We start from the raw sequence: 27,091 nt of genomic DNA on the forward strand, positions 1-27,091 counted from the left end.
ACAGGTGAGGTGAACTGTCATTAGATCGCATCCAACAGGTGAGGTGAACTGTCATTAGATCGCATCCAACAGGTGAGGTGAACTGTCATTAGATCGCATCCAACAGGTGAGGTGAACTGTCATTAGATCACATCCAACAGGTGAGGTGAACTGTCATTAGATCACATCCAACAGGTGAGGTGAACTGTCATTAGATCACATCCAACAGGTGAGGTGAACTGTCATTAGATCACATCCAACAGGTGAGGTGAACTGTCATTAGTTCGCATCCAACAGGTGAGGTGAACTGTCATTAGATCGCATCCAACAGGTGAGGTGAACTGTCATTAGATCACATCCAACAGGTGAGGTGAACTGTCATTAGATCACATCCAACAGGTGAGGTGAACTGTCATTAGATCACATCCAACAGGTGAGGTGAACTGTCATTAGATCACATCCAACAGGTGAGGTGAACTGTCATTAGATCACATCCAACAGGTGAGGTGAACTGTCATTAGATCACATCCAACAGGTGAGGTGAACTGTCATTAGATCACATCCAACAGGTGAGGTGAACTGTCATTAGTTCGCATCCAACAGGTGAGGTGAACTGTCATTAGATCACATCCAACAGGTGAGGTGAACTGTCATTAGATCACATCCAACAGGTGAGGTGAACTGTCATTAGATCACATCCAACAGGTGAGGTGAACTGTCATTAGATCACATCCAACAGGTGAGGTGAACTGTCATTAGTTCGCATCCAACAGGTGAGGTGAACTGTCATTAGATCACAGTCTGTAGGTGCTTATGGTTGTTTTCCTTGTGTTTGGAGTTCTCAGGGGCATCAAGCCAAATTTGGTATTCTTCATTTAAGTGTCTCTACGACACTTTGACCACTTTTCAAACTCTTCTTAACATGATATCTCATGCACTGTTTTACCCAATGTTTTAAAATTTGTTGCCAGCCTACATTAGGGCATTATGCATACTCCTGTTCATTTGGTTGACCTTCGAACTTATCTTCATGGTCACGACGATCTTTTAACAACTTTTACTCTATCCATTCTCCTCAAAAACAGCTCTATGGAATTCAGTGAACTTATTTTGGGAGGGACTCTAATGGTGTGCATTGTTACCTGAGTGTGTCAGAAATTACTTAATCGAACCGTTTCAGATGTCATGTGGTTCCCTTCTATTGACAACTGAGCATCTATGTCACGAATGTCCATCTACCCCTATGATGAAAGTGTAATAGGGGACAAAGGGGGTGTATTGTAACGAAACGGCCAAAGACTAGTCAAAATACTAGTAGACAAACTACACAAATATAATGGATGCTGCCACCAGTCACAAAATGTGACAAAATAAATACCAGAGTTCGGAGACGAAGTTCAGTGAAAATATATCACAAGGACCTAAGATGAAAAGAATGAAGAAACTGGCGATATGCAGAAGGATCACACAACAAGTAGATAAAGTTCCAATAACGATTTTATTTAATGAGCACTAAACTGAAAATACACGATCTCGAAACTGTCACCTTGTCAGTCGTCAGGACTGGATATCTTGCTTGTCAACCCGTGTCTTCGTGGTTGCAGAAATCTTGCCTTGCTGTATGGCAGTCTTGACTGAGACTCTTGGCTGTTAAATGAATTAAACTGTATAATAAACTTTGAAACTGGAAAGTGAATGAACTTGCGGCAACCGGAACTGGATCCAGATAATGTAAACAACGTATTCCGGAAGTCACGTGATCCGGAATGAATGACAAGGAGGCCACACCTTCAACAGCTGTCAAAATGTGATACGAGTATGAATAAGGCTAAATCCCACTTATAACTTGCATTAAAAAAAACCCGTATGTCTCGGCTGTAGACGATTCCAATAATCCCCTGTGTAAGAAACCCTTAGCAGAGACTGTAACTTGATAAGGTCAACATAGCATGTCGGAATGACCTTGGACCCCCCGCATCGCGACGACAATCAGCGACTGTCAACACTAAATTAAACTGTAATATTTCCTACAGGCGATAAACCATGCTTGACTTGCAATAGGTAACTGTGACTGTGACTGTGAGTGTATCTGTATCTTGTAATCTGTACACTTGATTCCCATAAGCCAAGGATAATCCGTCGGAATGAATCCGTCGGAATGAATCCGTCGGAATGGATCTGCCGGAATGATTCCGGATCTCCACAAGGTTGAAAAGAAAACCACAATAATCACCTAACTACAAGTAGATACTTAGAGAGCAGACCAAGTGTTAACAATATCCTAGTTAATTAAAAGTTGTACAATAAAGATGTCCCATAATGCGAAAATGAGAATTAAGCTGTGACGTAACCCTGGAACCCTACCTTGCTTGAGAAGTCAAATTTGCCGCCCCGACTTTAACCTTGACAGCTCTATTTATAGGTGACATAAGGTCACATGACACGCAAACGTGACGTCAGGGAATTCAAGATGGCGACTGTAAACATGACTGACGTTACTTGTGCCGTAATTTACTGTTATACCTGATACTGTAGCTTGGAAGCTGACTGCACAAAAGGTAGGTCATCTTAATTAGATACAGCATAAGGCTGATATCTTGGCTGGAATCACTGTGATGGCTGAGAAATTGATTATCTCGGTACTTGAAGCCATGAATAGACATGAATTTTTGTTACACTGCCCCCTCCCTAGCCTTAATCCTCCTGGTAAGGCAAAAATACAAATGTACAAAAATATAAGTCTAGAAAATTATTCCAGTTCTAGATAATTTATTAACACTAATAATAAGTTTCCTCCCGATGTATGCTCAGCAGCCGCCCATCTCGGTGGAAGGTCTTGGTGATGACTATGGTTTTAATAGGCCCATGGGACACCTCTTCATCACTTATATCCTCCACCTCTTGTAGTCTTATAGCCTTTCCTCTAGGCTGGGGTGGCTGTGCTTCCTCATCGCTGGAGGAGGAGGAGGAACACATGGCTGTGGGCATGTATGTCCCCTTCTCCATCTTCTCCGCGTCCGCTATTCCTTCTAGGAGGATGTCCTCTACATCTTCCCAGTCACTGTCATGCTGTGGTTCCGGTAAGGCTGCCGCTCCGACTGCTGTGTCTGGGGAGGGAACTAAAGGTGGAGACTGGCTAGCAGTATGTACAGCGACTGGAACTTGGGCTGAAACTTGAGCCTGTGTCTTGGCTGGAGCTTGGACTGTAACTTGGGCTTCGACTTGGGCTTGGGCAGGAACTTGTGCTTGGACCTCGGCTGCTGCTTGGACCTGACTGGTGGGTACCAGCTGGTAGATGTACCCTGGTGGTATAACAATAGGAGCTTTTACTGGGGAACTCGACCTGTGACGATGACGCAACCTTCGATGATTCAGCATGTCTTCCTTTCTGCCGTAATCCCTGTTACAGTCCGGGCAACTATATCGCTCTCTCTTCCTGTGTTTCTCTCTAACATGTCGAGAAAGGTTGCTGGAAGAGCTAAAAATCTGTCGACACTGGTGACACGTATAAGGACGAGGCATCTGAAAGGATAATAATCACATAACTACCCCTAGCTAACTATACCAAACACTGTATACTCTGTTAAGCTTTGGACATACTTGGTCTGCTCTCGTATATCTTTATACTTTCAGGTGTGGAAATGGTGGTCATCCCTACAGTAACTACTCTGCAGAGTCAAGATATGGTTTGAGCAAGTCAAAATGAACAACGCGAGGTTTGCCCTTGGACCCTAACTGTATTCTGTAAATAACATCAGAGATTTTTCCAACAATGGAAAATGGCCCTGACCACTTCATCTGTAACTTGGGAGAAAGTCCTTTGGAGCGTCTGTTACAGAGGCACCACACTTTGTCCCCTACTTTAAAGGATTTGCTGTGTAAATTTCTGTCATAATTCTTCTTTTGTCTGTGACCAGCATCTTTCAAGATGATCCTAGCCTTATCCCATACGTCTGAAAGGTATTCTTTCACTCTCATGGGATAGTCTTCAACTTGAACTTTGTCCACAGACGGATTCTGTATCATCACATCAACAGGCATAGACAACTCTCTCCCGAACATCATCTTGTTTGGGGTCTGTTTTGTAGATTCCTGGGCGGCGCTGCGGTAAGCCATTAGTGCAAATGGTAGTTTCTGGTCCCAGTCTTTCTGTTGACATAGGGGATCCAGATACTTGGCTAAGATGTCCACCACTGTCTTGTTAAATCTTTCGACCATGCCATCAGACTTTGGGTTGAATGGGGTGGTTCTTGTCTTGTGGATGTCAAAAATCCGGCAAATCTCAGAAAAGAGCTCTGATTCAAAATTTCGCCCTTGATCTGTATGGATTTCCTGTGGTACTCCAAATCTGCAAATAAATTGTTCAACTAATGCACGAGCAACTGTCTTTGCCTCTTGGTTAGGAAGTGCATAAGCTTCCACCCATTTTGTGTAGTAGTCACCAACCACACATATGACTCTATTTCCACTTTCTGTTACAGGAAATGGTCCTAAGATGTCCATTGCCAATCTCTCCAGGGGTGCTCCGACACTGTACTGCTGTAAAGGTGCTTTAGATTTTCTAGTAGGCTTGCGTCGAGCTGCGCAAGTCTTACAGGTAGAGCAAAGAGACCTTACCTGATCAGACATGCCATGCCAGTAAAATCTCTTTCTAACCTTGGACAGAGTTTTCATATAGGCAAAGTGTCCACCTGCCTTTCCTGAATGAGCCTCATACAAGATCTGTTTCTGTAAGGAGCGTGGAACTACTGTCAATAAGGACTTCTGATTACCAAATGAATCTGCCCACTTGCGGCAAAGTACCCCTTGAACAATCTCCAAAGAATCCCATAGACCCCAGTAGACTTTGGTTGTAGCTGACTCACTGGACAATTCTTCCCACTTAGGTTTGGCAGCATGGGACTCTACCAAGATGAAAATGGGCTTCAAATCTGGGTCTGACATCTGTTCTGTACGGATTTCAGATAAAGACCACTGTGGCTCTATAATGAGTTGTGCTAACATTCCTGTTGCTGTGTCTTCCATTCCACACTGTTTGCAGGGCTTCCTTGACATACCGTCAGCATTGCCGTGCTTCTTGCCAGGGCGATGCTCAATCCTAAAATCATACTCACTCAAAACCCCCAGCCATCTTGCCAACTGTCCTTCTGGATCCTTGAAATTTAGGAGCCAGCGTAGGGAGACATGATCTGTGCGGATCAAAAATTCCCGCCCATAGAGATAATGGCGAAAATACTTGATGAAAGTGACAACAGCAAGCAACTCTCGTCTTGTGACGCAGTAGTTTCTTTCTTGTTTAGAAAGGGTCTTGCTAGCGTACGCAATAACTTTTTCACTGCCATCTTGGACCTGAGATAATACCGCACCCATGGCAAAGTTGCTTGCATCTGTGTCTAAAATAAACAGCTCTGTGTGACTTGGATAGGCAAGAATAGGGGCTGAAATCAACTCTTCCTTCAGCAGGATGAAAGCCTCATCACACTCTGTATTCCACATGAAGTTAGAATTCTTCTCTGTCAGACTATGGAGGGGTCTAGCAATATTGGCAAAATCTTTAATGAAGCGTCTGTAGTATGACGCAAGTCCCAAAAAGCTTCGAACCTCACTCACATTCTTGGGTATGGGCCAATCTCTCACACTGTCTACCTTTTGAGGATCTGTACTCACTCCTTCCGCTGATACAGTGTGCCCAAGATAAGACACCTGTCTCTTAAAGAAATGACACTTGGAGGGTTTCAACTTCAGGCCGGCCTCTCGAAATCTGTCAAACACTGTTCTCAGTCTTGACAGCACCTGTTTGAAGTCCTTGCCAAAAACAATAACATCATCCAAATATACCAACAACATCTCCCAGTGCAAACCTTTCAGCACTTGTTCCATTAAGCGGGAGAAGGTAGATGGGGCGTTGCAAAGTCCAAATGGCATTACCCGCCACTGAAACAGACCACTCCTTGTACAAAATGCAGATTTTTGCTTCGCCTCCTCGTCTAGCTCTACTTGCCAAAATCCGCTAGCAATGTCCATAGTTGCATAAAACTGAGAACCATGCAGCGCATCCAGCGTATCATCTATTCTCGGAATCGGATGGGCGTCTTTAATGGTCCGATCATTCAAACGGCGATAATCACAGCAGAACCTCCATTCGTCTGAGCCCTTCCTTGCTAAAACAATTGGTGAAGCCCAGGGACTAGATGATGGCTCGATAACTTGTCGCTCCAACATGTCTTGAATCATAGAATCTGCAGCTTCTTGCTGTACTATTGGCAAGCGGCGATAATGCTGTCTTACTGGTGAGGCATCCCCTGTGTTGATACTGTGTCTTACAATATTTGTCTTTCCAAGTTCCTTGGAGTCAGCTGCAAAGACATCTCTGTACTGTTTGAGAAGAACTGCCACATCCTTGCTCTGTGATTCTGTCAGTTCAGTACAACTTCTCCTCCACAAGTCTCTCAAAGATTCAGGAACCCTTGCATCACTCTCCAAACTGTGCTCAGAGTTGAGTGTCTGTGCTTGTGACTTATCTAAAATCCTAATAATGCCTGTTGTAAATCCCCCTTTCATCACAACAGGATCTGGATGAGGATTGAAAACTCTGATTGGTACAATCTGTTTCTTTATGTCAACAATCGCCCTTGCGATCATTAACCCTTTGTTCAGTAATCCTAACTGCAAGTCAGGTTCAATTAACCCTTCTCCTGCAGTTGCGTGTCCAGCCCGTGGTTTCACTGCACACGGTATGAACGCTTCTCCACAACTGGGAATAGTAACCTCTTGTTGTGTTGATAGTCTCCAACACAACTTCTCGCTACTCTGGGAGGAGGGGCCCCTCTCCATCCCCAGACGTAGTTCTTGACGTTCCAAGTCTAGCTTTGCTTGGCAACGTCCAAGGAAGTCTAGTCCCAATATAGCTGACCCTCTGATGTCTGCTACTAGGAAATCAACTTGTTTTCTGACAGTCTTGACCTGAATCGTCACCCTGATCCTGCCATACAACTTGAGACTACTTCCATTTGCCTGCTTTACTTCGTCGGAAGTTGGCAATAACTTGGGACACCTCTGACCCTCTGTAAGTGTAAGATACTGTTCATGAGACATCACATTCTCTGTAGAACCAGTATCCAACAACAGTTCGACAGATTTCCCTTCAATGTTAACAGCTATATACAAACCATTCCCTGACTTCTTGAGAGGAATTACCTCCCCTTGGTCAAGGGAACTGGCTGGATTTGAGTGTTGATTCAAGGGATGGCGGCTGGTCCCTTGATCTCTTCTCTCTCTCTGGGTCTTTTGTTTATAAGATGTCTGCTCACGACCCTTTGAACAGACAAATTCTAGTTTTCCTGGTGATTTCGCTTGTTTGGATTTTGTTGAGGATATCTGGGTGGATACCGACAATCTCTGTAACAATGTGATGGATCACCACAATTGTAGCATACCTTCCTTGATCCTGACTGTGCAACTCTGTCCTCTGACACTGGCAGAGATTCAAGCTTCTTTTCAAACTTGTTTATTGTCTCCATGAGCCTTGACAATTGTTCAACTTGATCATTTTGTCGTTCTGGTTTCGCTGCTAAAATACGGAGTTGCCTTGATCTGGCCTTGTCCGCTGGACGCAACCTTTCGCATTCCAGGTAAGTCTCCATTTCAAATGCTGCTTGAATGGCCTCTTCCAAGGTACGGGGGCGAGACTGGACAACACTTAATCGTACTTGACGATCACGAATTGCCTCAGTGAAGTGACTGCGTGCCAACCGATCTTTACAATCTTGGGTTGCATCAGGATATGCAAGGTTAGTTAGGCGTTGTATGGCTTGCCCAAGATCCTGTATCGACTCACCCTCTTTCTGTTGCCGGTTCCGAATTTCAATCATGTAGAGCTCGACTTTATCATTTCCGCCAAAGTGACGTCCCAGTAATCTTGTGATATCTGGGTATGTCATTGGGCCATGCTGTTCTCCATAAATCTGTAGAGCTCTTCCCCGTAAACTAGCTGCTAGATAATTTGCCTTTTGACTCTCATTCCAACCATTCACAGTGGCACATGATCCAAAATGAGCCATATAATTCTGCCAAGGCATGCTCCCATCAAAAGTCTCCGGTGTCAGCAAAATTCCCCTTCTGTAAGGATAAGCTTGTTCAGAGAAAAGGGGGTGCTGCTGTCCAACAAGTGAGTGTTGTTGAACCTCAGCGGGAAATCTTGATCTCGGTGAGTCGACAATGCAATTCTGCATAGGAGCATTACTCCATACTGGAATCCTAGGTTGTCTCTCGTGTGTGACATAATCTTGAGTTCTCGGCTCAACTGCTGGCATATCCTTGTAACGAATAATAGGCACTTGGACTCTAGTGACATTGGGGAAATCTCCACCTGCCTTTTCTGTGTTTTCCTTGCTGGAAGGTCTGTGCTGTTCCTGCTCATCATCTGAAGTGATCTTGTCTGCAACCATGTTAGGTGGCCTCACTTCAAGAGAATTCCTAACATGTGAAAAAGGAGATTCCATACTGTGAACACCTTCCTGATCCCGGTGAGAAGTAGACAAGGCAGAATTATATTCTGCAGGTACAAATTCTTGTTGACTGTGGGGGGAACTGTGTCTTGGGTGAAAGGTAATCAGTCCACTATTATCTGTGTCTTCCTGCACCCTTGATATGGTGACTAGGTCAGATTCCACTAATGACATGGTTATAAAAGAAATAATAACAAATGATAGCTATTGTGGGAGAGAGAGAGAGAAAGATTAACAACTGCACTCTGACCTCGGTACGACTCCGTATAAGTTCCCGTCAGTCCTATGGAAGAATGTATAACGGTTTACTTGATTACTGTAAAAGTTGAATAGCTAGGGCTGTAAAGACTCTAACTGGTCATCATGTCTGTAAGAACACTTGGCTCTCAGGTTGAAGTCATACTTGAACACAGATGTACTTGATCAGGGTAAATCTGGAACAATGACAATGCTACTGGCTTTAATAAATAACAAAAGTCTCTGAACTGTTTGCTTGAACTGGATCTCAAAATGTAAACATCACCAGCTCGCCTGTTTTCTGTATCTTTTTGTGCTTGAATAATCTTTGTCTCTGTAATACAAAGTAATTTGAACACAACTCTAAGACTTGTCCATGGTTATCATCCAAGAGTTCTGTCAATACGGCTTGCAGTTAATGAGATCAGCTACCCTTGACCTGTGCAGATAAAATCAAGAGCTTTTATTATAGATCCTTGGATCGTCACCACAAGTATCTCTGAAGGTAATGAATCCTGAGCTGCAACGGTCGTTCTTCAGGATTCTGAATTTAGAAGAACTGGTGAAGGCTAGGGCTCCAAGGCACTGTCACAGCAAACTGAAAATTCACATTGCTACCTTAAATATTTCTATAAAATTTACAAATTCATCTTCCTACAGCATCGCCAGTCTCCAACACACAAAATATCCAATAATCCAAATAATCCCACCGCTGCCACCAAATGTAACGGAACGGCCAAAGACTAGTCAAAATACTAGTAGACAAACTACACAAATATAATGGATGCTGCCACCAGTCACAAAATGTGACAAAATAAATACCAGAGTTCGGAGACGAAGTTCAGTGAAAATATATCACAAGGACCTAAGATGAAAAGAATGAAGAAACTGGCGATATGCAGAAGGATCACACAACAAGTAGATAAAGTTCCAATAACGATTTTATTTAATGAGCACTAAACTGAAAATACACGATCTCGAAACTGTCACCTTGTCAGTCGTCAGGACTGGATATCTTGCTTGTCAACCCGTGTCTTCGTGGTTGCAGAAATCTTGCCTTGCTGTATGGCAGTCTTGACTGAGACTCTTGGCTGTTAAATGAATTAAACTGTATAATAAACTTTGAAACTGGAAAGTGAATGAACTTGCGGCAACCGGAACTGGATCCAGATAATGTAAACAACGTATTCCGGAAGTCACGTGATCCGGAATGAATGACAAGGAGGCCACACCTCCAACAGCTGTCAAAATGTGATACGAGTATGAATAAGGCTAAATCCCACTTATAACTTGCATTAAAAAAAACCCGTATGTCTCGGCTGTAGACGATTCCAATAATCCCCTGTGTAAGAAACCCTTAGCAGAGACTGTAACTTGATAAGGTCAGCATAGCATGTCGGAATGACCTTGGACCCCCCGCATCGCGACGACAATCAGCGACTGTCAACACTAAATTAAACTGTAATATTTCCTACAGGCGATAAACCATGCTTGACTTGCAATAGGTAACTGTGACTGTGACTGTGAGTGTATCTGTATCTGTAATCTGTACACTTGATTCCCATAAGCCAAGGATAATCCGTCGGAATGAATCCGTCGGAATGAATCCGTCGGAATGGATCTGCCGGAATGATTCCGGATCTCCACAAGGTTGAAAAGAAAACCACAATAATCACCTAACTACAAGTAGATACTTAGAGAGCAGACCAAGTGTTAACAATATCCTAGTTAATTAAAAGTTGTACAATAAAGATGTCCCATAATGCGAAAATGAGAATTAAGCTGTGACGTAACCCTGGAACCCTACCTTGCTTGAGAAGTCAAATTTGCCGCCCCGACTTTAACCTTGACAGCTCTATTTATAGGTGACATAAGGTCACATGACACGCAAACGTGACGTCAGGGAATTCAAGATGGCGACTGTAAACATGACTGACGTTACTTGTGCCGTAATTTACTGTTATACCTGATACTGTAGCTTGGAAGCTGACTGCACAAAAGGTAGGTCATCTTAATTAGATACAGCATAAGGCTGATATCTTGGCTGGAATCACTGTGATGGCTGAGAAATTGATTATCTCGGTACTTGAAGCCATGAATAGACATGAATTTTTGTTACAGTATGTTATCCACTTCTCCTCAAAAACTGCTGTATGGAATTCATTTAGATTACACACATGCTTTATGTCGATTCTAAAGGTATGCATCTTGTAATTTAATTTTGTGTTTTTTTAATTTTTCCAATTTTACACCCATAAATTTTGTTGAATTTCTCTCTGAATATAGTGTTTTAGGGATGAAGTCTGTCCACTTCTCTACAAAAGCAGCTGAACATAATTGATTCAGCTTCTACATGTGTTTCATTGGGACTCTAAAGGTGTGCATCTTGTACCTTGTTCATCCAGTTTCTTAATTTTGTCACTATATATAGAAGTTTTATAGAAGTTTGAACTTAGTTGAAGTTGGTTCTATTCATGCTGTTTGTCCCATACAACAGGGTGTACTTTATCCACTTCTAAGAAACCGTGACACAAAACTCATTTAGCCTGCATATATCTTTTATAGAGACTCTAAAGGTGTGCATCGTGTGTTTCGAGACATTTGAACTTAGATAAATTTTCTGGAATTTCTCTCTGATGATAGTGAAATAGAGGATTAAGTCTATCCATGTCCCTGGTCACAATTTTGTCCTGTTAAACTTATGTAAACACGATATCTCATAAGATATTGCACCCAGTGTCTTCATTTGTGTGGATAGCCTACAAGAAGTGATTACGCAGACACCAGTCATTCCAGGAATTGTGCATGTGACCAAACAACATATAGTAGTGACTATGTTATAAATATTTGGGAGGGGGCACATTGCCATATTAGTGCTAAACACTTGTTTGTAAGAACTTTATCAACAATGATAATGATTCTTAGAATACCTTTATTTTTTACTACCTTACCATAGGTCTATAGCATATTACCTCAAGCTTCGCTTAATAGGAGATCCGACAGAGTTGAATTGCATTCAATCTTGAATGGCTGCCTCGCAATCTATGACTGCCAGCGTACGGAAGTATCTGGATCTCCCCACTGCGCATGCGCACCGACTCCACCAAAAACTTCACTTTTACTTCAAGCGTCGTTTCTTTTAGACGTGTTGGATTGCAGAAAAAATTTTCAAATCTAATAAAGTTTCAACTTATTTCACCTTTCCACTTATTCCTTTCACTGTTTTTCAGGGATTTTCAGTGTGGTTTGTATATTTTTCAATCTTAGTGTCGATTTTCACGTATATTTTATGTTTTTTGTACACTTGTCGGCTACCTCGTGTGAGGCATGTCTTCGTGTCTCTTTTTTTTTCATGTTACCTCTGTATTTTTATACGGATTGGTTTTCTGTTGGCTGGTGGACTTTTTCTACAGATATTTATGTCCACTAGGGTTAGGAGTGTTGCTTTTAGGCTAATTTTGCTACGGAAGACTCAGAAGTTAAGGAGGATGTCGCGATCTCCAGATTCTTCATCGGTTACTGAGTGTTGCTTTTAGGCTAATTTTGCTACGGAAGACTCAGAAGTTAAGGAGGATGTCGCGATCTCCAGATTCTTCATCGGGTAATCAACCTTTGGTGGAGATTCCAGTAACAGCGTTGGAGACTGCTGCTCAGATGGAGGCGCCCTTGATCCAACATCACTCAGTGTTTCAGAGAGCGATGCTGATGCCGACGTCGATGCCAATTTCAGCACCGACACCTACCACCCAGGCGGCAGGATGGATGGACTTGGCAAGGCTGGATGCCCTTATGCACCCGGAGGTGCAGCAGATATTGAGAGCACTTCTTATACCAGCCCCAGTGATGGCGCCATGCGCATCTCGAGAGTATCCGACGCCTCCCAACTGGAACGCCTCAACTCATCCCGGACATTGCAGAGACGTCACAGAAGAAGGACCTGCCAGCACATCCCAAACGAATACCACATCAACGTTTGGTAGATCGACGCCAGGATCGGACGCACTAGCATTGGGAACGCCGGGAGGCGCCGGGACTGTCTCTAGTGACAGGAGAAGAACAGGAAGTTCAAGCGTGTGGAGATCACGTTCGAGGATCCCTTGGAGTAGCTCATCTAGCGCTTACTGACGCCGACGCTCACCATCTAGATCGCCATATTGCAGGGGCAGATCTCTCCACCTCAGACCCAGGAATAGATGTCTAGGTCTCGATCTGTGTCCCCACGGGCCAAACAGTCAACACGTAGAATGCAGACACTGGAACGCAAGTCTATCATTTCATGGATTGCTGATGAGGAGCAATGCTTTTCTCCAGATTATGAGGAAGACCCTACGCAGTTGGATGAAGATGAGGGGTCATACCTGCCATTATCAGCGATGCATTATTGGATAGCGGATAGGCTTCCGGATTGCCCCTCCCCGGCGTCGGGAGTAGACAGTGACAGAGCCATTAGAGTCAAACTGGAGCTGATGATACCACCTCACCCTGTGGTGGTGGATGCCATTTCTTCATTGAGCGATGACTTTGCTAAATTATCCTTGAATGCTACAATCAGGGTGCCCAAGGCTAAGAAGCGAGAATACAAGGTTCACAGTCTGGACTTCGTGGATTCAGGGGCAGTGTTAGATGAAGCCATCAAGAGGCTGTCCTCTTCCATTTCTTACAAGGTTCAGGATTCTAGACTACACGCAACTGATACAGAATTGCGGCGCATCTTGAAACCAGTATTAGCGTTAGCATCAGCTACATCAGCAGCGGCGGTGGATTTAATGGAACTTAATTAATCAAGGCTGGAGCATTTATTGTCGTTTTTCTTGTGGCAAGGCAAGGTGTTGCATGACCTGTTAGGACATGTTAGGACAACATTGGCAATGACAATGGTCGTGTGCAGAATGGGTTTTCTGGATGCTGGCAGGAGGATTTTAACCGGAAGTTGATTAGAACGCCCTTCTCTTCACAAGCTCTCTTCGGGAATGCCATCCCAGAGGTATACAAGGAGCATGCCAATTTGAGGAATACAGAGGTGTCTTTGTCGGCGTTTGAAGCTCTGTTATCTACCTTTCGTGGCAAATCGGGTACACTCGATAGAGGCAAGACGCTACATCCCAAGAAGAGACTCTGTCAGGTCGGCCTTTCCCAGAGATCGTGGCCAGAGGTTCGCATCAACCAAGCGTCGTAAGCTGGCAGGTACAACCAGGGACGCCCCTGCCACCTGCAGAGGGAAGGAAAAGCGCCCCTATTCAAGACGTTGAGGGAGTTACCTGTCATGTCAACCACTCCCCAGGGTTCTACTCACCCTCTTCCTTGTCCCCAAGAGGGATTCGGACAAACTTCAGATGATTCACAACATGGCAGTTTTCAATCGTCTATACCTTTCGGACCCGCCTCACTTCCTTATGGTTACCTTAGACCTACTGCATGCCAAGCTACTGCCTGGGACATGGCTAGCCACCCCCTACCTGGAGGACGCGTACCTAGGTCTCTCTCAGCTTCTGGCCCTCAGAGAGTGGCAGTCTCTGCTGGGCCTCCTGACTTCAGCTCAAGATCTGATCTACGCGGGTCACCTTATGCTTCGGCCGCTTCAGCGTTTCCTTATACCATGCATTCAAGGTGGTGACTTACGTGTGAGGCTACATCCGTACCTCCGTTGGTGGACTGTCCCGTTGAATGTTTGCGCTGGCGTCTCTTTGACAGAATACACCCACAATCACGAGCTATTCATAGATGCTGTACTCCAAGGATGGGGCGCCCATCTGAACGTACAGACCACCTCAGGGCTGTGGTCAGACACAGAACAAGGTCGGAACATCAACAATCTTGAGATGCGAGCACTTATTCCGGCAGCAGGTCATTGGATTTCTGTTCAGAAGAACTCAAGGCTCCTCATAGTGTTGGACAGTTCCCTGTGGTGTGTGTTCTCCGGAATCAGGGAGCTACCAGAAGCTGTTAGACCAGATGTTTCTTCACCGCAGATCTTCTGGACAGCAACACCGTCATAGCAAGGGCTCGTCACATTCCGGGCTGCAGGAACATGTTGGCCGATGCTCTATCCAGACCCAGAAGACCTTCCCCAACAGAATGGATGCTCCACCCAGACGCGTTCCAACTTTTGTGTCAGAATCATGGGCGTCCTTTCATAGATCTGTTCGCCACAAGCTTCAGTCACCAGCTGCTGGTGTACGTGTCTCCAATTCCGGATCAAGCAGCTTGGGCAGTTGACGCCATGGCCCTACCATGGGAAGGACTCGACGCTTACTCCAGTTCTACTTCCGGCTATCATCAGCAAAATTAGACAGATGGGGAAGATTCGTCTGCTTTTGTTTGCACCTTGGTGGCCAACCAAATTGTGGTTTCCAGAGCTGCGCCATCTCACCAATGCACAAGTCATTCAATTACCAGATTGGCCCAATCTACTGAGCCATCGTCACAGTTGACAGTTACATCCAGACCCGATGAGGTTTCATCTGCATGGATGGATCATTTGCTAAGAGAGCTAAGGGATAGTCTACTCAAGCAGCTTAAGTCATTGCTCAAGCTCGCTGTATCTCTACTAGATCTTTGTATGAGGATAAGTGGACGTCGTTTGAGAAGTTCTGCGCCCAGAAATCTCAAGATCCTTTATCCGCATCACCTCAGTCTATTGCTGAGTTCCTGATTTTCCTCCATTCCTCTAACTGAACTCAGTTCTAGCTGTCAAACATGGTTAGCGAAATCCATGCCTTGGATGTCACACGGATAAGATTTGAATGGTCCTGCCATGGACGTGCTCATTTAGACTTACTGTGGGACTTTATAGCAAAGAATCAGTTACCAGGTCAGCCCGATAGGATGTTTTCCATTCCTCCTCTCTCAGCGATCTTGGCCCCAGACGATGTTGAGAAAGAATTGCTCTGCCCTGTTCGTGCTTTAAAACTTTACATTGCCAAATCAGCTCCTAAGAGAAGGGGCCAGAAGAGATTGTTCATCCCTTCTCTTCTGCATGCAAGGTTGAGGTAAATAGGAATACCATTTCCTTATGTTTGTGTTTGTTCCTTATGTTTCCTTAGTATAGATGTATATACTACAGTAATGTGAATGTGTCTGTCTCCAAAACGGCAACAAGCCTTTATATGTATATTCGGTCATAGCCTGAAAGTTCGAGCACTAACGTGGAGAGCTCTAGAACGTGGTTTTGTTTAGCAAAGGGAGGTAACTCTAAAGTACTGCCTTAGAGGCGTACCCCTTAAATAATTTCTATAGGAAATGTGACCCAGAAAATATAACACTAAAACCTTTAATATTGTGACGCAATTACAACCACAGCAGTAATAATTAATAACAAAATATACAGAAAATACACACTCGTAACACAATAAACAATCATAAACTTGTAAATCAAAATCTTGGTATTAATGAAATGATATTAAAACTTCTTACATTCTCTAAGGTTTGTACGATAAACTGATCGAAACATATATATTACCTGTAGTTTTTTGAGAAAATGGGAATTTTTGACAAATACTAGTCTACCTAGGGATGCTGAATTTTCTTGATCCATAGAAAGTGTACAAATGACATTGCACCTTAAGCTTTCAGCACAGATTTATTCACAAAGTTATTTATACAAGAAGAGAACTAGAGAAGGTGAAAGTAGTGGCAAGTGACCTCTCTATATTCTGTAATAAAGAATCGGAAAACATTGCACATGTATACTTCATGTGATGTTGTGCTGACATTATATAGTTATAATACTGTCAGTGTTAGCATCTTATTCATGTACTTGGCAATGTTGTTGGGAATCAAGACTGACTATCCTTTTATAAACAATATTATTCTTGCTGGAGAAAGATTTCTATACTTACCCAGTGTAAATGGCGGAAAAACAACTTTTGACAATTTTCTAAATGGACTAAAAAATTTATATCAATCGTATGATAGAAATGACCAGAAATTATTGAGAATTTATAGATTGTATCTTTTTCAGCCGTTACTCACATATTAAATGTGAATATTAGCAGAGCATAACTCCAGGTTCACACACAGGTGATCTGTTAGTATTTTGTCAAGCCTGCAAATGCAGGCCTCAATGTGGAGGGGCATACTACTGATCAAAGAAGTTAGAAAGTCATGGTCATGCTGTCCCAACATCGAACCACCACTTCTTTCAGCAATATTTGTCATATTTTTCTTATTGATTCTGCCTGTCCCCAAACATTTTCTGTTGGATTTTGGCCAGGGCTATAGCTTGGCCAATCTTATAATGCCATATTTTGAGTCCGAAACCAGGTCTGTGAATGCTTTGAACAGTGTTTTGGGTCATCATTCTGCTGGAAAATCCTACAATTTCCATAGAACATGTGAGCAAATGGAAGTAAATATCTCTCAAGAATATCTGTATATCAATGCCATATCCATTTTCAGTATTTTTCAAAACATGAATAACAGTTGACAAAGGGATATCTGTTTTACTTGAAATCACTATAGCTGATCTGATGTCCTTGTTATAATACTGAAAAGTCAACTTCCTCCTCTCTAAATCATCCATACTGAGGATCAGTGAAAATGTTTGTTTGCAAGTAAACAAAGGAGGAAAACTCTTCACAAACTAATGAAAAAGGATTAATGGAGTTGTCTCTCTTAAATGAAACCAAGCATTTGACAGGTGGTCAAGGTTGTTTGTACTAGAAATTCAATTGAATGTATTCTTAAAATTCTCAATAATATCTTATCATACTGTAGCTAGGAAAAATAACAACCCTGCAAAGTTCCAGAAGATAATTTGGTCCAAGGAATTGAAATTATAACCTTTGTCTAGCAAAACTGTGTGTTACATACTTGTGTACTGTGCAATTCTTATTGTATTTGTTATGCTGTGCTATATTGTGTGCAGTGACTACAGATCCATTCCATTGTGCCACATACATATAGTCTGGTTCATAATTATTGAGAATTTTTCTTCTTACTTTGAGCTATCCTAACACCTCAACTGATTCACTGATACTTAAAACTAAGTAATGGTATAAGGGAGGTAACTCATCTTGGCCTACTGAGTATAGTACAATTAGAGTTACCTCCCCTGAATTTGTAGCAGACGTCAATTTCCTCAGCACTGTCAACAATGTCTGCTGAAGATAAAAGGAGGTTGATTTTTGAGTTGTGTAATCAAGGAATTGATGATGTAAATACATTGGCAGAGAGAACAGGAACTCTTTCTACTGTGTATAGGATTAGGAAGAATTTTAAAGAGGGAAAGGATTTTGGGCACCAGAAAGGAGCAGGGAGACACAGAAAATTGGACTTCTCAGATCGCGTCCGGCTGGGAATTTTAGCGTCTAAAAAGCAAAGGGCAAGCATCTCCAACATCAGGTATGAAATGATAGAAAGGGGATCAACAGTTGTATCAAAATCTACAGTTAGAAGAAATTTGATTGATCTTGGATTGGAGAAAAAGACTGGAATTCCTTCTCCTCTCATGAAACAAGAACATAAAGACAGGCGTGTTGAGTGGTGTTTGGCACATGAAAACTTTGACTGGGAAAATGTGATTTTTACTGATGAAAGCTCAATATGGGTATATCCCAATAATGTGAAAATATGGACAAAGTCTGCGTCAGCACCGTTGTATCGACGACCTAAATACAGCCCAAAGTTTCATGTATGGGGAGGGATATCCTTATTAGGAACGACCCCGCTGTGTGTGTTTGAGGGAAATCTGACAAGTCAACGCTACACTAACATATTAGATATTTTTCTCCTTCCAAGTGCACGTGTTTTATGGAAATGACTGGATTTTGCAGCAAGATAATGATCCTAAACACACCGCAAAACATGCCAAGCAGTGGTTTCTGGAGAAAAATGTGACTGCATTACCATTTCCTGCATATAGTCCTGACTTAAATCCCATTGAGAACATTTGGGGGATGGTGAAGGAATGTGTGAATCAAAAGGGGTTGACAAAAATTGAAGACCTGAAGAGAGAAGTGGTCCGATACTGGGACAGCATAACTCACGAGACACTAACCTCTCTGACAGGAAGTATCCCTACCCGTCTTAGACTGTGCCGTGAAGCTCAAGGAGACTTGATAAAATATTAAATTGTTACCTACACAACATGAAAAGGTCAGTTCACTTTCACAATACATTCAATTTTATCTGATTTGTTCTCGTTTAATAATATGAAATGCTTTAGCTATTCTCAATAATTTTGAACCATACTGTATACTTTTGTATGCCTCACTGAAATGAATATTTGTGCTTTCAAATGTGTGTTGCCTGTCATCTTCTGATGACTGTTGATACAGTTGCACTTGGATGTGTAATGCAACAATTGAAAGGTAATTGTAAAGTAGATTCTAAGACTGTTATCTAAGATATATTGTAATCAAAACTGCTCATGCAAGACAACAATTGACAGCAATTGAGAGATTGGGTCTTCAGCTTTCACTCGTGTGAATAGCAGATAATTGAGTGTGGGACAGTGAGAGAGTTAATGGCATGCCCAATTTAATCACAGAATGGCTACCCAGTGTGGAAAGACCGCCCAAAGTACCACAGGTGTCAGAAACATAGGCTGCTGACACACCGTCAGCGTCGAACTGCCAGGCTTCTGTCAAAGGGACACAACCCTGCACTCAGTGACTGACTTCCCAAATAGTATGGATGAAGAATATCTGTGATATGTGGATAGACTTCACTATGCTGATGATCTCAAGTCTGTAGGTTCATTGAGTCAAGGCCACTTCAAGGACATGGGTGAATGAGTACAGATTATGTTGTGAGGACATCAAGGCATGGATGTTCAACTACAAACTAGGGCTAAATACAAGTGACAAGACGGAATCACTGTGTGGTCTTACATGTTTCCTGTTTGATAATACAAATATCCAAATTACCGACAAGGTGTGATAATGGACTCAGATATGTCACTGGATTATCATGTTTCCCATCTAGTTCACACCTGTTTTGCTCATCTGTGCACTATTGGACATATCTGCCATATCTCACCACCAAATCTACCAACTCTCTTGTCCTGTCTCTGACTAAAGCGGGATCGGTCACTTCAACTCTCTTGTCCTGTCTCTGTCTAAAGCGGGATCGGTCACTGCAACTCTCTTGTCCTGTCTCTGTCTAAAGCGGGATCGGTCACTGCAACTCTCTTGTCCTGTCTCTGACTAAAGCGGGATCGGTTACTGCAACTCTCTTGTTCTGTCTCTGACTAAAGCGGAATCGGTCACTGCAACTCTCTTGTTCTGTCTCTGACTAAAGCGGAATCGGTCACTGCAACTCTCTTGTTCTGTCTCTGACTAAAGCGGAATCGGTCACTGCAACTCTCTTGTTCTGTCTCTGACTAAAGCGGGATCGGTTACTGCAACTCTCTTCTTTTGTCTCTGACTAAAGTCTCTTCTGGACAGACATAGACAGAGCACTGCTGCACGTGTAGTGACCCGGTCACGTAAATCCTGTCACACTCTGCCACTCCTTCGTTCTCAACACTTGTTGCCTATTCCCTACAGGATTTCTGCTGTCTTTCTGGATCTGTGCCTACATGTCTGGCCCAGTTCCTCACATAACCTGTTCTCAGGATCAATGTCTCCTCATTATCCCATTGGGAGGACTTCTATATATGATGAAAGGTCCTTTTGTTTTACAGTCTCTACAGCCAGGAGCCAACTCCCTCAGTATCTATGTGACTGTAGAGATGTTTCCACTTTTCAGTCCTTACTTAAGACTCACATCTCCAGATTAGCTAATGAGTACAAACAATAATCCATTGAATTGTGTGATATATCTCTCAATGACTGTTTATGTAATTCTATGTTTTGTGCTTTGAGCATGTTGTTATGGAAAAAAATGCATCAAATGCATGCTGTTATAAATGCTCTGCTATATGATCACTTGAAGGGGCACTGATGCGGAGCAAATGATGTTTCTCTCTAATTAGGAAGTCAAGCTGTAACTTGGTCAGCACCTGCTCCCTCAACCATGACGGACAAAGGGACTGGGCTCCTGTCCACATTAGCAGAATTTCTTCACCCTGAAATGTGAGGAGGCCGGATGCCAACCACATGTCGTTATTTAAAAATATCCATGGTATTCCTTGTCTGATAAAATATCCCAGCAGTGTAGTTTTTTTTCTGATGCCTGGATGGTATAGTGACTGATCCAATTTGATCCGATTTCTGTGTTTTTTACGTCGATATTTAATCATGTCATGTGAAAATATGATGTCTACATACACATAGCAAGCACTTTGTTTCATATAAGTCCAAAAGATTGCTAAGCTTTATATTTAGATAGTTTTGAGGGTTGGCCCAGCTGTCATGGCAAAAAATTTTGGTAGTAACAACCCTGGTTTATTAGGGCTTATTTTATGCATGTCAAAATGTGAATTGCTTGGCGGCCATATTGGATTTCGGCAATTCTGATGACACTACCTAAGAAACAGCGTAACTGCTCAGGGTCTGCACAGAAAGTCGTGAAAATTGGCATTACACATTAGCGGGGACCGCTTAACATTTCATCTTCTTACATGTATATCAAAAGTTTCATCGTTGGGCGGCCATATGGCTTTGGAAATTGAAGAAATCCATTATTCGTCTAAAACGGCATAAAACAGCATATAACTCCATTAGTATTGATCCAATCGCTTCCACATTTGGTATGTGGCTTGGTCATGTGATGTCGATCAGTTTGGCTACCAGGTCTAAATTCGATATCTCTAGCCGTTTGGCCGCCATCTTGGATTCGGGGTCGCCAAAGCAACAGAAGGTGAAATCCAAATGACTTGATTTTTATAGCATCATTAGGCACAGACAAGGGGATGTTATGTGCAAAATCTCAACTCTGTACATTGAATAGTACCGGAGATAATGGATAGACATTATTTTGGCGGACAGACGTACGCACAGACGCCAGACTAATTTCTTAACAAATCTAACCAGCCTATATGATACAGCGGGTCTGGGCAAAGCAGAAACACTAATTCCTTTTAGCTTATATGCAATAACAGTTGTGTCTTAGCTCGCGAAAAAAAGTGTGATTTCTTGTGACGGACCGGCTAAATGACCTTGAGGTCGTGACCTTGGTGACCTTCACCATTACATAACATTTTTTGCATACTATCAATATCTGGAGTCAAAACCCCTAAAAACCTGAAATCTAATTAGGGCTCCTTGCTGCTAAGCAGGAGACCTATTGTAATCGTTCGTGTTTTTATTATTATTATTATTATTTATTATTCTGCCGGATTTTGTACCAGAGCTACAAAGAGCACCAGTGGACAGAATCGCTTGAAAAAAATCAGGCAGATGCCCATCGAGGTGTAGATATTCCCCATTAAAATCTCAAGGCTGTAGGCCCAATAGCAAAGGGGAGATAAATCAAAATCCATTTATTTTTTTCAATTTCAACTTCAAATATCTCCAGAACTACTGATCCTACAAGTTCCAGATTTCTTGAGCAGATGCGCAATCAAAATGTCTAGAATTTCGCCTCGACGGGTCGAGTCGCTAAAATGCACCGTTTGGCCGCTATTTTGGATTCCAGTTTTTGGTGCTGTTTTTCAAACAAAATCCCCACTGCTTTGCTCTCAAAATCTGCTGCACTCAAACTGAAAGAGCTACGGCTTTCAAACTTTCCAGACTTTGTGACTATCTTGTCAAGTTGAGTCGCTGAAATGCACCCTCTGTCGGCGCGTGCTTGTACTTAAAGATCAAAATGACATTTGAGACGTTCCCCAAATGAAAGAAAAAGAGTGCGAAACAAAGTCCGTGACAGCTTCAGAAAACCAACAGCGGTAATCATGCAAAATTGTTTGAAAGAATGTACCAGTTATGGTAAGCAATATTGGCCCTCAAAACCCACAAGTTTCGACAGATTAAGGAAATAGGCACTTCTTTATATCACCGACGGCCCATGGATACGCGAGGGAATGTTTGTGAAGTTCCAGGAGATTTTCCTCACTAAGCATATGATGATTATAGCCGCTTCTTTAATCACTCTACCGAGCTGTTTCATGGGGACAAGTTAGAGGACTACACACCACCACTTACCATAGTCTGCATGTTCAACGTTGAGTAATATATGTATAAATATATGTACGTAATAGCAATTCCGATAATTAATGTGTGAATGAACTGATACGCCATCAGTTTAATGAGGGGGGCCCTTCCGAGGCGCAGTTGGTGTAATCAGGGAGCCTATATAGAGAGCTGTTGTAGTGTGTCCCTGGTGTGGTCGCTAATACACTCGGAAAAGAATGGAAATAAACTACTTACCCCTCATTTTGAAAAAAATAGATAATGGTCATGTTTGTTGCTGATTTTTGAAATTTAAATTGTTTTCAAACCTTTACTGGTACCAATCCCTCAAGCTGCCAAAATGCCGTGTCGGTAGTTGTACATTTCATGTCTATTCTTATCCGACGCATGATTTTGCATGTATTTCTCGTGCAGGCACGTTCGTTTTTCCTCTCGTAGCGCGGTGATATTGCCGAATCCTCCCTACATAGAATTAACCGCCACTGCCTTGATTGTTTGATTGATTGATTGGTCATTATTGGCTAACTAATGGCGGACATCATACAGTTAGTTGCCAGGTGTGCTGTCCTGAGTGACCAGTGAGATTATGTATACACAAAAAATCTCAAACGATGTGGCACTTTTTTGCATTTTAGGCTGTGGAAAGACACAAGACAAAGAGCAGGATTATTTACCAGCTGCAGATGAATGGAATATCATTCTTTTATGTGGATATTGATGGATACATTCCTGAATGAGCAATGTCCTGCTATTGTTGCTATAACTTTTATCTGTCTTAAATTGAATATTTGCATTTTTGTAAAATTTATTTCTTGTAGCATTCAGCAGAATCTGTATTACAGACAACATGCACTAGGTCGCACATAGGGTGTGTGTGAAATATGATTCACGTTGGCAATCTATACAATGTTTAGATATTAAAATCATGTAAGAAACTCACTCTTAAGTATAAGCAGACCGTGTGGTTTTTTTTATTAACTTTCAAAATGCATACAAATGTGACAAGGAACTAATTAGGTTTATAAGACAAAATATAAAGATGTACACTGACTTCGATATTTTTCAGTCCTACCACTGGCAGATGAATAAACTTCAAGTTGTTTGTTTTCATAATAATGAAGTAAAATGACTTCATCTTTGTTGATCAGTCTACACATATACTGTCAGTTGCACATGTGGGTGGCGCATCAGAGATCACAAACCAGTCTCGAAGTCTGGGATATCATCTGGGTACTCACGGGAGAACAACAATAACAAAAGAAACAACCAGACCACGGAAATTGCTCTGCATCAGTGCCCCTTTAATGTATCCTATAAGTTATCACATCGTGTTGAGGGAAATACGGGGTTTTATCAGTCCTGAGTAAGGTTGTAAAACCGCGTATTTCCCGAGACATGATGTGATAACGCATTTATCTAGCAGAATGTTTTCACTAAATAAAAACAAAACAACATGCATCGAATCGACTTGCTGCCATGTTGACACCAGCAGATCGTTTGACCTCAATGCACTGCACGTTACTAAAGGTTTGTCGATGCTCGCTTTTCTCACTTCTAGCGTCGTCACCGAGGCGTAGCGGGGTGATATGACTTTTGCAGTGGGAGTATAAAAGTCTATACTCCTGCTGGCGGATCTTGATGGATGTACATGGTATTTTATCAGAGTCAAGTGGACCAATCAAAACTCGACATTCTTACATGAGGCTAGATAATTAATGTTGTCCACATATATTTACAGGGAAGCTCTGTTGGCAGTGACCCCAGTGAGGATGTGAGAGTGCTGGGTCCCCCGGCCAAGTACAGAAGGTAAGGGCACCCTGCATTGTTTGTCCGATACTAACAGCTTGGCCTGTTGTCATAGCCACCTGCATTTGGCAGTATGTAGTTGTCATGTGCTGACTGAAAGATGCATCTTGTCTGACAGTTTCCTTTAATTTACCATACATTGTCGTGTGTAAGGCCAGTTCTTCATACCTGAAATGAAGGGCTGAGAAATGGTGTTGCCTTATATTCTGGGTGCACATACACTTGTATCCCAAAAATGAAATCATTCATGTTTTTTCTTCTATCTAGAACCAGACAAAAAGTCTAGTAGCATTTCTTCAGCTGTTCAGTATATGTGTGTGAGGAGTGCAAGTGCACACATGTGAGTGTGAGGAAGTAGTGCAGATACACACGTGTAAGGAAGTAGTGCAGACACTCGTATGTGAGAATATAGTTCAGATACAGACCTGTGAGGAAGTAGTGCAGACACTCGTGTGTGTGAGGAAGTAGTGCAGCTACACACATGTGTGAGGAAGTAGTGCAGATACACACGTGTGTCAGGAAGTAGTGCAGATACACACGTGTAAGGAAGCAGTGCAGATACACGTATGAGTGAGGAAGTAGTCCAGATACATGTGTGAGTGTGAGTAAGTAGTGCAGATACACATGTGTGAGGAAGTAGTGCAGATACACACATGTGTGAGGAAGTAGTGCAGATACACGTATGAGTGAGGAAGTAGTGCAGATACACGTGTGTGAGGAAGCAGTGCAGATACACACGTGTAAGGAAGCAGTGCAGATACACACATGTGTGAGGAAGTAGTGCAGATACACACGTGTGTCAGGAAGTAGTGCAGATACACGTATGAGTGAGGAAGTAGTGCAGATACACGTGTGTGAGGAAGCAGTGCAGATACACACGTGTAAGGAAGTAGTGCAGATACACACATGTGTGAGGAAGTAGTGCAGATACACACGTGTGTCAGGAAGTAGTGCAGATACACACGTGTGAGGAAGCAGTGCAGATACACGTGTGAGTGTGAGGAAGTAGTCCAGATACATGTGTGAGTGTGAGTAAGTAGTGCAGATACACATGTGTGAGGAAGTAGAGCAGCTACACACATGTGTGAGGAAGTAGTGCAGATACACGTATGAGTGAGGAAGCAGTGCAGATACACACGTGTAAGGAAGCAGTGCAGATACACACATGTGTGAGGAAGTAGTGCAGCTACACACATGAGTGAGGAAGTAGTGCAGATACACATGTGTGAGGAAGCAGTGCAGATACACACGTGTGAGGAAGTAGTGCAGACACTCGTGTGTGTGAGGAAGTAGTGCAGATACACACGTGTGCCAGGAAGTAGCGCAGCTACAAACGTGTGAGGAAGCAGTGCAGATACATGTGTGAGTGTGAGGAAGTAGTCCAGATACATGTGTGAGTGTGAGTAAGTAGTGCAGATACATGTGTGTGAGAAAATAGTGCAGATACACACGTGTGAGGAAGTAGTGCAGACACTCGTGTGTGTGAGGAAGTAGTGCAGATACACACGTGTGTGAGGAAGTAGTGCAGATACACACGTGTGAGGAAGTAGTGCAGACACTCGTGTGTGTGAGGAAGTAGTGCAGATACACACGTGTGTGAGAATATAGTTCAGATACACACGTGTGAGGAAGTAGTGCAGACACTCGTGTGTGTGAGGAAGTAGTGCAGATACACACGTGTGTGAGAATATAGTTCAGATGCACACCTGTGAGGAAGTAGTGCAGATACACACGTGTGAGGAAGTAGTGCAGACACTCGTGTGTGTGAGGAAGTAGTGCAGATACACACGTGTGTGAGAATATAGTTCAGATACACACGTGTGAGGAAGTAGTGCAGACACTCGTGAGTGTGAGGAAGTAGTCCAGATACATGTGTGAGTGTGAGTAAGTAGTGCAGATACATGTGTGTGAGAAAATAGTGCAGATACACACGTGTGAGGAAGTAGTGCAGACACTCGTGTGTGTGAGGAAGTAGTGCAGATACACACGTGTGTGAGGAAGTAGTGCAGATACACACGTGTGAGGAAGTAGTGCAGACACTCGTGTGTGTGAGGAAGTAGTGCAGATACACACGTGTGTGAGAATATAGTTCAGATGCACACCTGTGAGGAAGTAGTGCAGACACTCGTGTGTGTGAGGAAGTAGTGCAGCTACACACACGTGTAAGGAAGCAGTGCAGATACACGTATGAGTGAGGAAGTAGTCCAGATACATGTGTGAGTGTGAGTAAGTAGTGCAGATACACATGTGTGAGAAAATAGTGCAGATACACACGTGTGAGGAAGTAGTGCAGACACTCGTGTGTGTGAGGAAGTAGTGCAGATACACACATGTGTCAGGAAGTAGTGCAGCTACACACGTGTGAGGAAGCAGTGCAGATACACGTGTGAGTGTGAGGAAGTAGTCCAGATACATGTGTGAGTGTGAGTAAGTAGTGCAGATACACATGTGTGAGAAAATAGTGCAGATACACACGTGTGAGGAAGTAATGCAGACACTCGTGTGTGTGAGGAAGCAGTGCAGATACATGTATATGAACAAGTAGTT

The 27,091-nt window shown here is 42.8% G+C and overlaps 1 protein-coding gene across 2 annotated transcripts in view; it reads left to right on the top strand.

Annotated features, from left to right (window-relative positions):
- Positions 1-27,091, top strand: part of LOC137283164 (tyrosine-protein phosphatase non-receptor type 13-like) — a 313,874-nt gene that overhangs the window by 97,497 nt on the left and 189,286 nt on the right. For both annotated transcript variants that reach the window (XM_067814606.1, XM_067814607.1), the window contains exon 19: positions 24,477-24,544. In XM_067814606.1, coding sequence (XP_067670707.1) covers positions 24,477-24,544 — 68 coding nt within the window. The remainder of the gene's footprint in view (positions 1-24,476; positions 24,545-27,091) is intronic.

Source organism: Haliotis asinina, chromosome 5, assembly GCF_037392515.1.
Source record: "Haliotis asinina isolate JCU_RB_2024 chromosome 5, JCU_Hal_asi_v2, whole genome shotgun sequence".
NCBI classification, from domain to species: domain Eukaryota; kingdom Metazoa; phylum Mollusca; class Gastropoda; order Lepetellida; family Haliotidae; genus Haliotis; species Haliotis asinina.